This window comes from Typopeltis vanoorti, chromosome 1 (assembly GCF_054136105.1).
Source record: "Typopeltis vanoorti isolate ZY-2024b chromosome 1, IOZ_Tvanoo_1.0, whole genome shotgun sequence".
Lineage (NCBI taxonomy): Eukaryota > Metazoa > Arthropoda > Arachnida > Uropygi > Thelyphonidae > Typopeltis > Typopeltis vanoorti.
In genome coordinates this window covers 70,011,747-70,025,398 of record NC_143549.1, presented here as the reverse complement: position 1 = coordinate 70,025,398, position 13,652 = coordinate 70,011,747, and the positions used below count along the sequence as shown (strand labels likewise).

Below are 13,652 nucleotides of genomic sequence, written 5' to 3'. Positions count from 1 at the left end.
CCATTGCACGGGTTACCAAGGAATGCATTCGGGTTTTAGGCAGAGGGACCCATTCGAAAAATATATTACAGTCTCCCTTAGACACCACTCCTCAGCATTCTGATAGAGGAAACTCCATCAATGGGCCCGCTACACATTTGGGGAGGTGTTTAGGAGCAGCGCAAAGAAATGGTTCTGCAAAAGGACAGAAATGGCAACGACACTAGACTATGGCTTTAGGCAACTGGAACATCTTCTCTCTGACAGGGAAGGAGTTGGAACTGGTCGAGGAAGCCCAAGCGCTACTGGCTAGACTTAGTCGGGCTTTCTTGTACCAAGAGGAAAGGCTCTGGAACTGTCGACCTGGATAAGGGGTGGAAGCTCTACTACGCTGGTGTGAGCCCAAGAATGTCTACTCAGGTGGGTGTGGGGATACTCACTAGCCCCCAGTTGTCAGACTGTGTTGCTGAGTGGATCCCATTGGGGGGATGGGTATGTGTGTAAGGCTTCAGATAAAAAACCATGATTTGGCTGTGGTGCAAGCCTGTGCACCTAATCTGGAGTCAGAATACTCTGCCTTCCTAGAGGAAGTGGATGCTGCTTTTGACAGGGTGGCAGACATGGAATCAGTCCTGCTAATGGGTGACTTCAATGCACATGTTGGAACAGATGACCAGACATGGAGGGGTGTGGTTGGGTCATCTGTTCCAACAGATGCCCCTGACCTTAACACGAATGGGTTCTCTGATTGACTTCTTTATAGTCTCAGCAGACCGATTTTCCTCAGTATTGGACGTTCGTGTGAGAGGAGGGGCAGAACTGTCAACTGACCACCACCTTGTTGTATGCACTCTACAGCTTCAGAAATCAGATGCTACCATCAACGCTGGTAGGCCTAAGCAGCTATACCGCGTGAAATGGGAGACACTGGAAAATGAGGCTGTGAGGAAGAATTTTGCAGATGACATTTCCTCCAGGTTCAAAGATATTCCCAAGCATACTGCAGATGATGAGGAGGAGTGGAAGCTGTTCAGAACAGCTGTCACTGCCTCTGCACTCTCATGGTGTGGCAATGGGCAGTGAGAAAAGGACACCTTGGTGGAACCAAGAAGTCCAAAAAACTGTCCAGGCAAAAAAAGGAGTCCTACCTAACATGGCTTAGGATTAGGTCACCTGGGATGCCTTTGCAGTATGCTGAGGCAGTAAAGACAGCAAAGCAGAGGGCTTGGGAATCCTCTGGAGAAAGATTAGATTCATCCTATGCAAATGCAAACAAAAGTATTCTGGCAGACCATCCACCACATTCAAGGGAGGAAATCGTGCACAGCAAGGGCAATTAAAGGTACACTTTTAACAACTGAGAAGGATATCCTCCACAGATGGAGGGAATGCTTTGAGAGCCTTTTTAACCTGGGTGGCCCAGCAGTTGTGGACATCCAAGAGGTGCAGATCGGGGCAATGACTAGTCTCAGAGCAGAAGAGGTCCATTTAGCAATAAAATCGCTAAAATCGGGCAAAGCTGCTGGCGATGATGAAATTCGGCCCGAAATTATAAAAACCTTAAATCAAGACGGTGTTCTCTGGCTGACTCGAGTGTGTCAGGCTGCTTGGATATCTGGGCGAGCACCAAAGCAATGGCAGACAGGCATAATAATACTAGTCTTCAAGAAGGGAGACCAGAAGGATTGCAGTAACTATCGTGGCATCTCTCTCTCTGCTCAGTCTGCCTGGGAAAGTGCATGCTAAGTGTTTGGAAAGACGGTGCAGGAGCATAGTTGAGTCAAAGTTCCAGGAAGAACAATGTGGCTTTTGTCCTGGTAGAAGCACAACTGACCAAATCTTCACTTTGAGAAATCTTGGGAATATGCCAAGAATGTCTACAGATGTTTTGTGAATTTGAAGAAGGCATATGACCTGGTTCTTCGGGATAAGCTTTGGCAAGTAGTACAGGAGTATGGAGTGGATGGCCAACTATTAGCTGCCATCAAATCCCTGTATGAATGCCCAGAGTTTTGTGTCAGGGTAAACAGCACAAAGTCTGAACCTTTCACAGTCTCTGTTGGCCTCCGCCAAGGGCGTGTTCTGTCACCCCTCCTTTTCATAATATTTATGGACTAGATTGATAGGCACAGCCGAGGCAGTGAGTGTGTCAGAATTGGAATATGTAGCATTGGATGTCTGCTTTTTGCAGATGACCTAGTTCTGCTTTGCTCTTCCACAGATGACCTCCAGCGGACCCTGGATAGGTTTGTAACGGTTTGTGCAGATGCCAGAATGAAGATCAGTGTGGCCAAAACTGAAACATTTGTGGTCTCAAGACAACCATCCCAGTGCACTCTACATGTAAGTTGAGTCCCAATGAGGCAGGTGGAGAAGTTTAAATACCTTGGGTCCATATTCATGAATGATGGAAAATGGGACGTAGAGCTAGATACTCGAATTGGCTTAGCAAGCTCAATATTGCGGGAGCTTGGCCGTTCGGTAGTATTGAAGCGGGAGTTAAGCCAGAAGGCAAAGCTGGCTGTCTTCAATACAGTTTATGTCCCCATCCTCACCTATGGTCATGGGAGTTGGGTAATGACCGAAAGAATGCGGACACGAATCCAAGCGGCTGAAATGAGGTTCCTTCGAGGGGTTGCAGGGATGACACAACGACAGAGTCAGAAGCTCTGCAATTTGGGAAACCCTCAATACTCAACCGTTGCTTCTCCGTGTTGAGAGATCGCAGTTACGTTGATATGGGAACCTGGTCAGAATGCCACAAGAGAGCCCCCCACAGCAGGCCCTCTTTGCCAAGCCAGAGGGTGGGAGGCCAAGGACTCATTGGACAGATTATATCCAAAACCTTGGGATGGACACATTTGAGAGTCCCACAGAACACCTGAGCTTGGTGGCAGAGGATCGTGACCATTGGAAGTTCCTCTTGTGGCTGTTGCCCCCCACAACCCAATTAGGAAAGGTGGGCCTTGAAGATGTATGTATGTATGTATTTTAATCATCGATGTATGTGTTTTTTTTAAATATTTTCCTTATTTTCATGTCAGATAGAATTTTTGTTTCTAGATGACAGTCACCTGTTTAAGGTGTCCTGATTACTCTATTCTGAAGACTTGAGGATGAATCCACAAGTATGAGTTTCTTGTGCTTTTATGGATACATGTAGTAAAATATATATGCCCTTTTGGGTATATTATTTTACTACATGTATCCATGATTTCAATCACCTCGATTGAAACCTTTCTTCTATGAAATAAACTGCCTCAAAGTTTACAAAAAAAAATAAAATAAATAAATAAAAAAAAAAATAAAATAAAATTGATAACTTTAAAAGTCAAAAAAGATTATTATTATTATTATTATTATCTGAGACTTCCAGGGAGTCAAGGACTCATCAAGGGAGGCTATAAATCTCTTTGGAACTCGGGAGACCAAATCTGCATACAATAATCCAGGTGTGGTCTTATTAAAGCTTTATAAAGAGGCAAAATTACTTCCTTATCTTTATATGTCAATGTTCGCTTCAACAATGCAATTATCCTCTGAGTTGTATTTGCAACTTTTGCTATGTGATCTTGGAACATTAAATTCCTATCCACCAATATGCCAAAATCCCTTGCCTCTTCAGTTTCTTGTAGCATAACCTCGCTAATATAATATGCCGCTGGAACTTTAATCATGCCAAAGTGCATAACTTTACACTTACTACCATTAAATTGACAACCATTTTCATTTGCCCAAATTTCCAGTCTATTCAAATCATTTTGTAATTGCTGAATATCAGTAGCATCCCTAATTGCTCTGCCTATCTTTATATCATCGGCAAACAATTGCACATTTGAAATTAGATCCTTCGTGATGTCATTAATGTATGGATTAAACAATAATGGCCCAAGGACTGAACCCTCAGGTACATCACTGGCCACCTTAAATCTGAAAGATTCACACCCACTGTATACCGTTTTTGATATCTGTCTGTCAACCATCCCCTGATCCAAGTGAAGAGTTTATATTCCAATCCCATATTCTCCAGTTTATGCAACAGCCTTTTGTGTGGTATCCTATCAAATGCCTTAGAAAAATCCAACATTATCATAGTGTATTCATTCTCTTTACCCAACTCGGCCATAGCACTGTTATAAAATATAAAACATGTTTTAGCAAATTGCTAAAACATGACCGTCCCATAGTAAACCACACCAGACATACTCTTGACAAGTGGCTACAGAGTCAAGTTTGGCCTGTTTTGCTATTTTCACCCCCTTTTTTGTTGCATCTTTCAGCATATTTATTAAAGACAACTTTTAGAACATTGTGAGTGGAGGTCCTGAGAGATAAAAGAAAATAAATAATATGATATGCCTCCACAAGGAAATTGCTAGGATGGCATTGTTATCCTAAAATAGGTTTGATCTGAATTAGTACTAAAACAAAGGCCATGAGATCAAAGGATGCTATGTATGTTAGTTATTTGAGTTTTTTTGACTACTCTTGTTGTTTTGCAGAAAAAGGCACTGGAAGAAGCACCTGCCCAACCTCCACAAATCCAAGATCAGTTAACCTAGTGCTAGTTCAAAATGTTATATTGAATTCTTGTCAAAATTAGAATTGATTTCATCCCGACAATGGAATGAAGTCATTTGAACTATTTGAACATATAAAATATACTTACATTCAAGAAATATAATAAAAAAAGAAAACAAACAACTGGATAAAACAGAGCAAAAAAAAAAAAATAATAATAATATTCTTCAGTTTATTACTGGAATAAGAGGTGAGAGAGGGAGAGAGAGAGAGAAAGAGAGGAGCAGTTGATTTTATTGGAGGATTTGCTATAGCAAATTTACATAAGAATAACATTGATGCACAAGGATTGTGTCAAAGAAAGGCATGCTCATCAATAAATCATGTATAAAGAAAAAGAATATAATTAAATTCAAACATATGCAATGAGCATATTTAAGATGAGAATTGATAATAATACAGATGTGGCCACTCATGAGAGATTAATATCAAGAGGATATAATATTAATAATAAATAACTTACTCTTGTGCATACGAAGTCTATTAATTAACTAGTTAACTGTTATGGATAGGTTTATATGTTTTAATATAATGTAATCATCATTGTTAACTAAATTTAATGTTATTCCATCATACCTGTAGCTGTTGGATCACCTCCTTGAATCATAAAATCAGGTATGATGCGATGAAACTTAACACTGTTATAATACCCTCGTTTTGCAAGCTCTGCAAAATTACGGCACGTGTTTGGTGCATGTTTCCAATATAGTTCAATAGTTACCGTTCCCATTCTAGATTTAAAAAGATAATAATAAATAAATAAATAAACATTTTTTTGTATCAGCTTCACTAATTAACATGGGCATATTCATATAATTAGTATATGCAAGTTTTCTTGAAGTAGGGATCAACAGCATCTGAATTAGCTAAACATAAAAGGGTTATTCTATAACCATTAGCTAAAAATTAATTTTATAACACACAGACAAAAAATATATACAGGCAGTCCCCAGGTTATGAATGACCCCGACCCGGCTTACAGCATTTCGTACTTATGAACAGGCTACCAAGGCTCCCCCATAAGGATAAATAATCTTCTTCTTATTGTGCTATCTTCTATCGAATGTCAGCGACCATCTTGGCGAACAAACTGCGGTCTTGTGCTAATCTGAGCAGTTGTGCACTGCTCTTTCCTGTCCACGTCTTGATGTTGTCAAACCATGATATTCTTTTTCTTCCTCTAGTTCCTTTGCCATCAATTCTTCCTACCAAAATAGTTTGTAGAAGTTGGTATTTGCTGTTTCTCATGATGTGGCCAAGATATGATGTTTTTCGTTTCTTGATTATTTGTACAAGATGTTTAGCTTTGCCAATGGATTTTAAGACCTCTTCATTGGTAATTTTTTCTGTCCATGATATCTTTAGCATTCTTCTGTATAGCCACATCTCAAAGGCTTCGATTTTCTTGATGGTTGTCGCCTTCAATGTCCATGTTTCAACTCCATAGAGCAGAATAGACCACACGCAACATTTCAGCATTCGGCATCTGACTTCCATGTTTAGGTCTTTATTGCAGAATAGTGTTCTCATTTTCATGAAGGACTGCCGTGCAACTTCAATCCTTGTCTTTATATCTATTTCTGGATCCCACCGTTCATTAAGCCAACAACCAAGATATTTATATCTTGACACTTGATCAATATTTTTCCCATTGAGTGTCAGTTTCATTGATAAGGCTGGATGTTTGCTGATGAGCATGTATTTTGTCTTGTTGATGTTTATATTTATTCCCATTCTTTGGCTTTCTATGTATACTCTGTCAATGAGTTTTTGGAGATCCATATTGTTATCTGCAATTAGCACGGTGTCATCTGCATATCGTAGGTTGTTAACAATCTTTCCATTTATTGTGATTCCCTCTGGACATTCTTCCAATGCTTTTTTAAAGATTACCTCTGCGTATATGTTGAACAGGAGTGGTGAGAGCACACTTCCTTGTCTCACTCCTCTTTTGATGTTAATATCACTGGTGGTAATGTTGTCTAATTGAACGGTAGCTGACTGATTCCAATACAGATTTGTTATTAGTCTTATGTCTTGTTCGTCTAGCCTTGTTTGTTAAAGGATAAGTTAGTGTGTCTGACTTTGTCGAATGCTTTTTCAAAATCTATGAAACACATAAAGACAGATTTCTGTTTTTCTATGCATTTTTGTATCAATATTTGGGTACAGAAAAGGGCCTCTCTAGTACCAAAACCATTCCGAAAGCCGAATTGTGTTTCACTTAGAGTTTCTTCACTTTTTCTATAAATGCGATTCTGAATTACTTTCAAAAATATTTTTAATGTTTGACTCATTAGATTAATAAGTCGGAAGTCACCACAGGAATTCGCTTTGGGTTTCTTTGGGATAGTGATAAATGTAGATTTGAGCCAATCTGATGGAAATTCATCACTTTCATATATTTCATTAAATAGTTTTTCAAGAAGTTTGATGTTATCTGGTTCTATTAATTTTAAAAATTCTGTTTGCACACCATCTGGTCCACTGGCTTTTCCTGTTTTACTTGTTCGTATAGCATTCTCTATTTCGCATTTCATGATTGCTGGTCCTTGAATGTTATCTTTTATATTTATAGGCTTCTGTCTAGTATCATTGAAAAGTTCTGTTACATATTTTATCCAAATCTGTGCTTTATTCTCTTCTTCTGGAACTATTTTTCCATTTTCGTCTCTTAGAGACACTATTTGCTTTTTCCTCAGTTTTCCGGAAATTTCGTTGATTTTCTTATACAGATTGAAATTATCATGTTTCTTCTGAAGCAGTTCAATTTCAGTACATAAATTTTTCATCCAATTTTCCTTGGCTTCTTTTATTTTTTTCTTGATGATGTTATGCGTTTCTGTATACCTGGCTAGGTCTTTGTTTTTGTACATTCTTCTTGTATCAATAAGAGAAAGAATCTCATCTGTCATCCATTCCTGTTGTTTTATATTATTCACATAACCTACTTCTTCAATACTTGTTGTTACGATGGCATTCTTTAAGCTATTCCAAAGAGATTCCACACTTTTATTTTCTTCTATGTTAATCTGTTGTAATCGCAGGTTAAGATGTCTTGGCACTTTTATTTATGTTTGGGTCTTTCAGTTTTTCTACATCAATTTTCTTTTTCTTCTTTTGTGATTTTTTAGCTGATTTTAATCTAAGACGTACTTCTGCAACTATGGGATTGTGGTCTGATGAGATATCTGCTCCAGGATAAGTCTTTGCACTCTTTATACTACTGTGGAATCTTTTATTTATCAGTATATAATCAATTTGATTTCGGACAATGTTATGTTGGTTATCTTGAGGCGATTTCCAAGTGTACAGTCTTCTGGGTGGAAGCTTAAACCAGGTATTTGCTATTGTTAGATCTTCTTCCTGACAGAACTGGACTAGGCGATCTCCTCTGTCATTAGTAAATAATAATTAAATTAATAATTCGGGAACTAGTTTCTTTTGTGCATGTAAACAAACCCGCATTTCATTGCATTATTAAAGCAGCTCCTCCCATTATTTGGAAGTCAAATTTAAGGGCCTGGGTTACATTTGCCATGTAAGAAGATTGGTTCTTGAACTGTTTTATTCCTGCTGCGGAACAATATTGTTTGTAAAAGAAAATTCCCTGTAAAATTCTGCTTGTGAAACAGAATCCAATCCTGATTCTCCAGCACTAGTTCCATCTTCTATTTAGCCCCATCTCCACCATCATCGTCCGATTAATGTTAGCCTATCTTCTTGCCTCTGTTTTGTTGTGTTTTGTGAATGCATGCCAGAAGCGTGAAAAGAGTAAGAAGAATGATAGCGGCAAGTTGAAAAATGAACTACATTTCATAGTATAAATTAAAGATAACAAGAAATTATATACTTGGTTTAATCCTTTATCCAAGTGTAAGCAAACAAAGTTTGTGCCTGAAGTATTTTCAGGACTGGGGCAACTAGTATATAGAATGACTTCATATCACTTACCTTAGTATCACATAATGCCAGCACATATCCTTACGGACACGTATAATGCTATGCATTATGGGAAGGCTCACTACACAGATCGGTTTCAGCCTTTATTGAGGTCTCATCAGGTGGAGCCAGACCCAGAAGTGATACCAAGTTTGAAGTAATGCAGAAGTCATATTTTCATATTGATGTTGTTATGATCCGTCGAGTCGTTTCCGACTCCTGGCGACTCCACGGGCATTCTCCATTCCGATCTGTCCCTGACCATGTCTTTCATAACCTCCAAGCAACTCCAGTTGCTTCTTTAACTCCATCCACCCATCTAATTCTTGGTCTTCCTCTTCTCTTGCTTCCATCAACTTTAGCAAGCATCATCATCTTCTCCAGACTATCATTTGCTAGCATAATATGTCTGAAGTATGACAATTTTTGCTTGATGATCATAGCTTCAAGGGAGCAATCTGGCTTTATTCTGTCTATCACTGATTTATTGGTTTGCTTTGCAGTCCATGGTATTCTTAGTAAGCGTCTCCAAACCCATAATTCAAATACATCTATCTTCCTTCTTTTTCAGGGTCCAACTTTCACATCCATACAGCACCACAGGGAATTCATGATTCTAATTTTTGTTGCGAGGCTAATATCTTTATCTTTAAAGATCTTGCTTAAATTTGTAATTGCTTTTTTTTTTTCCGAGTAACAATCTTCTTCTAACCTCTTCGGTACAATAACCGTCTTTATCAATTTGGGATCCTAGGAACACAAAATTGTTAACTGCTTCCATTTTCTCCCCCATCTACTTCAAAATCATTAAGTTCACGTATTGCCATTACTTTTGTCTTTTTGAGGTTAAGTTTAAGACCATATTTAGCACTTTCTTCTTTAACTTTCATAATAAGTTCCTTCATATCTTCTTTGCATTCTACTAGCAAGGTGGATCTGCATACCTCAAATTATTAATATTTTTTCCACCAATTTTAATTCCAACTGGAGACTCCTCCAGCCCTGCCATTCTTAAAATTTTCATATACAAGTAGCCAAAAGGTGTCACACCTTATTATTAAAATACCCTGGATTAGAGATAATTGGAAGTTTTTCCACTTGGTTATACTATAAATTAATACCAAGAAACTATCTCTAAACAATTAATGATAGAAATAGTTTAAAGTTGTTGTGCAAACTTTGTTTACTTACACTTGGATAAAGGATTAAACCAAGTATAAAATTTCTTGGTATCTTTAATTTGTAGCGAAATTGGCAAAACATTTTCTTCAGTAAAAATAACTAAATTAGCACTAATTTCCAATAATTCTGAAGAGTGACTTTTTTTTTTTTTTTTTTTATACCACAAACTGTAATTAATCGTTGAAATCCTGTTTTCACTAAATCTTTGTATAATTCTTCATATCGCACCATACATGACTTCAAGTTCATTTTTAAACTGTTCAGCTTGTTCAGTATTTGGATCATGTGAAGGAAGGTAACTGCAATTTTACTAGCCATCTGAAGCACCTCTTTAATTAATCATGTAGTGAGTAAAATCTCTTCATTCTCATCACTTTTTTTCTTTTTCAAGATTCGCAAGGACAGTTTGTATTATTTCATCATCACTAACAGCCTTGTCAATCATCAATTCTTCGATATCTGCAGATGAAAAATCATCAAATCCTCCTCCACTAACTGCTTGTGTTAATCTGATGATATTGGGACATTCAGTTGTATGCAAGGGTACAGGGTTTTTCTTTTTCACACATTCTAGCCAAGTAGCTTTCCAGGATGCATTTAAAGTTGATGGTTTCAATTCTGATAACACCAACTTAGCAAGTTTGATACAATCCAAAATAAAAAATTTCTTCCTCACATCAGTAACTGTCAGTAAATTATCCTTATCTAGTTTATCCAAAATGTATTGGAATGTTCTTCTTATGTGGGTAGGTGGTGATCACACTCTGGTCTGGTGGTTGTATTAAGGATGTTGTATTTTTAAAGTCCAGATTTTTTTCCATCAAAAATTTCTTTTGTAACCCAATCTTTTTTATTTGCCTTCCAGTGCACTAGTAACGTGTTAAAATCCTCACTTTTCATTGCCCTCGGTCTTAGGGATTGATTAATGAGTAATGGTTGTAATATACGATCTCCTGAAATACTGTTGCAAAATAGTGCCATCTATGGTCGTGGCAAAAACTTTTCAGACCACCCTCATATGTACCACACTAGGAAATGATAATATAATGGAAATACCCTTTTTAACAGAACTGAATTCAAACAGAAATTTTAAAAATAAGCGCCATTTGAACTGTTAAATCAAAATATACAGTGTAAAAATAGAACTGCTTTTGTTTTCTAAACAGTGTTATTTCAAAATCGAGGAAAAAATAAAGCTGTGTAAAAAGAGAATTAGCTATATATAATTTCATGGTGTCTTTAATATATAGTATAACAAACTGAAAAAATTGCATTTCATAATAGCATTACTGTGATTTGCATGTCTTTATTAAACATGTGGTAATGGAAATACTGGAGAACAAAACAGATCTAAACAAGGAAATGGTGCACTTGAATGTCGTCCTTCACAGGACAATGTACAAAATCAAAAAGCTGTAGAAGCCACAAGAGATTAGCAGGGCTAAGAAGAGAAAGAAGCATGCAGTCTGAGGTAAAAATCGAGATCATATCAACAAACAAGAAAAACAAGGTAAGGAGAAAATTACATATAGGGACTCTATGACCAGAGCAGAACAAATGCAAGTATAACAAAATCATGTTTCTCTGGTGCAAAAATTAATGATATTAGTCAGGCCATCTGGATGCAAAAAGGTAAGGCAAAAGAGCTAAATTGTCTTGATTGGCACCAATGTTCTGAGAGGTTAGAAGTATTCTTTATGGGAGGATGTGAAGGAATTGTTGGGCAAAGCAAAACTGAAGAACAAAGCTGAAGACTGTCAGTCTCCAATCATGCCATGATGGAGACAAATTGAGCAGGTGGGCAATGATAGCAAAACGAAAGTTGTGAAAAAGAAATAATGTAGAGTTTGTGAACCTATGGTCTGTGTTTGATGGAAAGCAGGATTTGTATAATGCTGATGAACATCATCTAAATGGCTTTGATGTTAGGTGTCTGGAGAGAGCTTTGTTTACTGCATGCTGAAGAGCAAATTCAGAAAAACTAACAATTAGGGTAGCTCTGTGTGTGTGTGTGTGTGAGAGAGAGAGCGAGAGAGAGAGAGAGAGAGAGAGAGAGACGAGAGAGAGAGAGAGAGAGAGAGAGAGAGAGAGAGAGCACCCAAGCTGAATGAGTGTGAGAATAACCAACAAGTGAGGAATCTATTCTCTCAAGCAAAAATATTGAATAGGGTAGTCAATTCAGGAAGTAAAGGTGGTTTGGGGGGGGGGAGGCAAAAGGGATGCTGTAGTTTCTATATATATATATATATATATATATATATACTAATGCCAGAAGTATTGGGAACAAGTGCAAGGAGTTTTTGTCATGGGTTACTGCAGCTCACCAAAAGTTATAGGCATTAGTGAGACTTGGCTAACAGCAGTTGATGTAGTTACAGGTATAGAATGTGAAGGGCTCTTAGTATTTTCAGGGAAGATAGAATGGGAGGGGGGTACTACTAATGATAGCAGATGAATTACAGCCAAAAAAGAATAGTAGATAGGAATGATAGCTGTTTATTTACGGTTGATTGCTACTAGAGGCCACAGGGGAAGTGGGGGGGGGGTTCTAGGGCAATCTGGAAAACATGCGTCAGCAAATTAGTACAATAAGTGTAGGTTGGGTGATTATTATGGGAGACTTCAACTTTGGAGATATAGATTGGAAGGAAGAGAGATCATTAACAGGAAGGAAATGGAATTTATACATCTACTGAGAGATAATTACTTGAGTCAGCATGTGATGGAGGGGGAGACTTGAGGTGAAAGAGTATTGGACCTGGTCATAGGATCAGAGGAGCTATCTGTAATTAAGGTGGCAACATTGACTCCTATTGGGAAAAGTGATCATGCAATCTTGACATGGAAGATTGTAAAGGCATCTTTACAGATGCACCAGGTGGCATTTTGCTCAAAGGTTTGTGTAAAGAAGTTTCCTGTTTCAGATAAGATTTTTTGACTAATTAATTGTAAATAAGTGTATGTTTATGAGTAAGAGTTGCAGTAGAAGTTGTAAGCTTGCAGTGTTTCTAGTATATGGACTTATTTACTTATTAAGATGTTATTACTTATTAAGGTGTTAGTAGTGAGAATGCCATGAGAAGGATGAGTGCTTGTCTGATAGCAAAAAGGGATAGTGTAAAAGAGCAGTGAAAAACTCATAAAAAAAAAGTTTTGAAATAGCAAATGAGTGATCTGATGAATTTAACAAGTGATGGTAGTAAGAATGACGAAAGTTACACAAATGTAGCAGAAGTTGAAAAATACAGTGCAATTAACACTAAGGTAGAGAATGGCGTGACAGCAAACAAGCGTGTACATCCGACAATAAAATTGAGAGAGTGAATGAGAGTAAAAAAATTATGCAAGATTTGAAAACTGAGTTGCTTAGGATGAGGCAAGAGATGAAATGGATGTGGAATGAAATGAAGAGAATTGGAGATATGTATGGAAGAGTGAAGAAGAAAAAAATGAATTATGTCAGTATGAAAGAGGTAATGAAAGATCCACAAGTAACAATGTATAGGGATTCAGTTATTAGAGGTGTGGTAATCTTGTGCATCTTCAAATGAGAAAATGCACAAGATTTGTTTTCCCAGAGGTAAAATGAATAGAGTGACAGGTGTTGGATATGAGGAGCAAGCAAGCAAAAGAGTTGGTAGTGGTAATATGGACAAATGACTTGACTGGGAACAAGAAACACGTAAGATTGGATATCAGGAGGTTGTTGAAGGACAAAAGATAATAGTATGATAGGTAAGGTAGTAAATGTGTTGCCCAGGTATGACAGTGTTGAAATGAGGAGGAGAGTGAAGATTTTGAATGATATGTTAACAAAAATGTGTGAGGAGAAAGGAGTGTAGTTTGTTAATGTATAGAATCAGTTTGAAGGATGAACTGAACTGTATAAGAGTGATGGACTGCATTTGAATGGTTTTGGTGTAAGCCATTTAGAGAAACTGCTGCTGGAAGGTATAGAAATGAGTACA

General features: G+C 37.6%; 1 protein-coding gene across 1 annotated transcript in view; it reads right to left on the bottom strand.

Moving 5' to 3' along the window:
- Cypl (peptidyl-prolyl cis-trans isomerase-like 1 Cypl) overlaps positions 1 to 13,652 on the bottom strand; it is a 76,006-nt gene that overhangs the window by 38,183 nt on the left and 24,171 nt on the right. Inside the window, exon 2 of the mRNA XM_090391137.1 lies at positions 5,137 to 5,291. Coding sequence (XP_090247263.1) covers positions 5,137 to 5,291 — 155 coding nt within the window. The remainder of the gene's footprint in view (positions 1 to 5,136; positions 5,292 to 13,652) is intronic.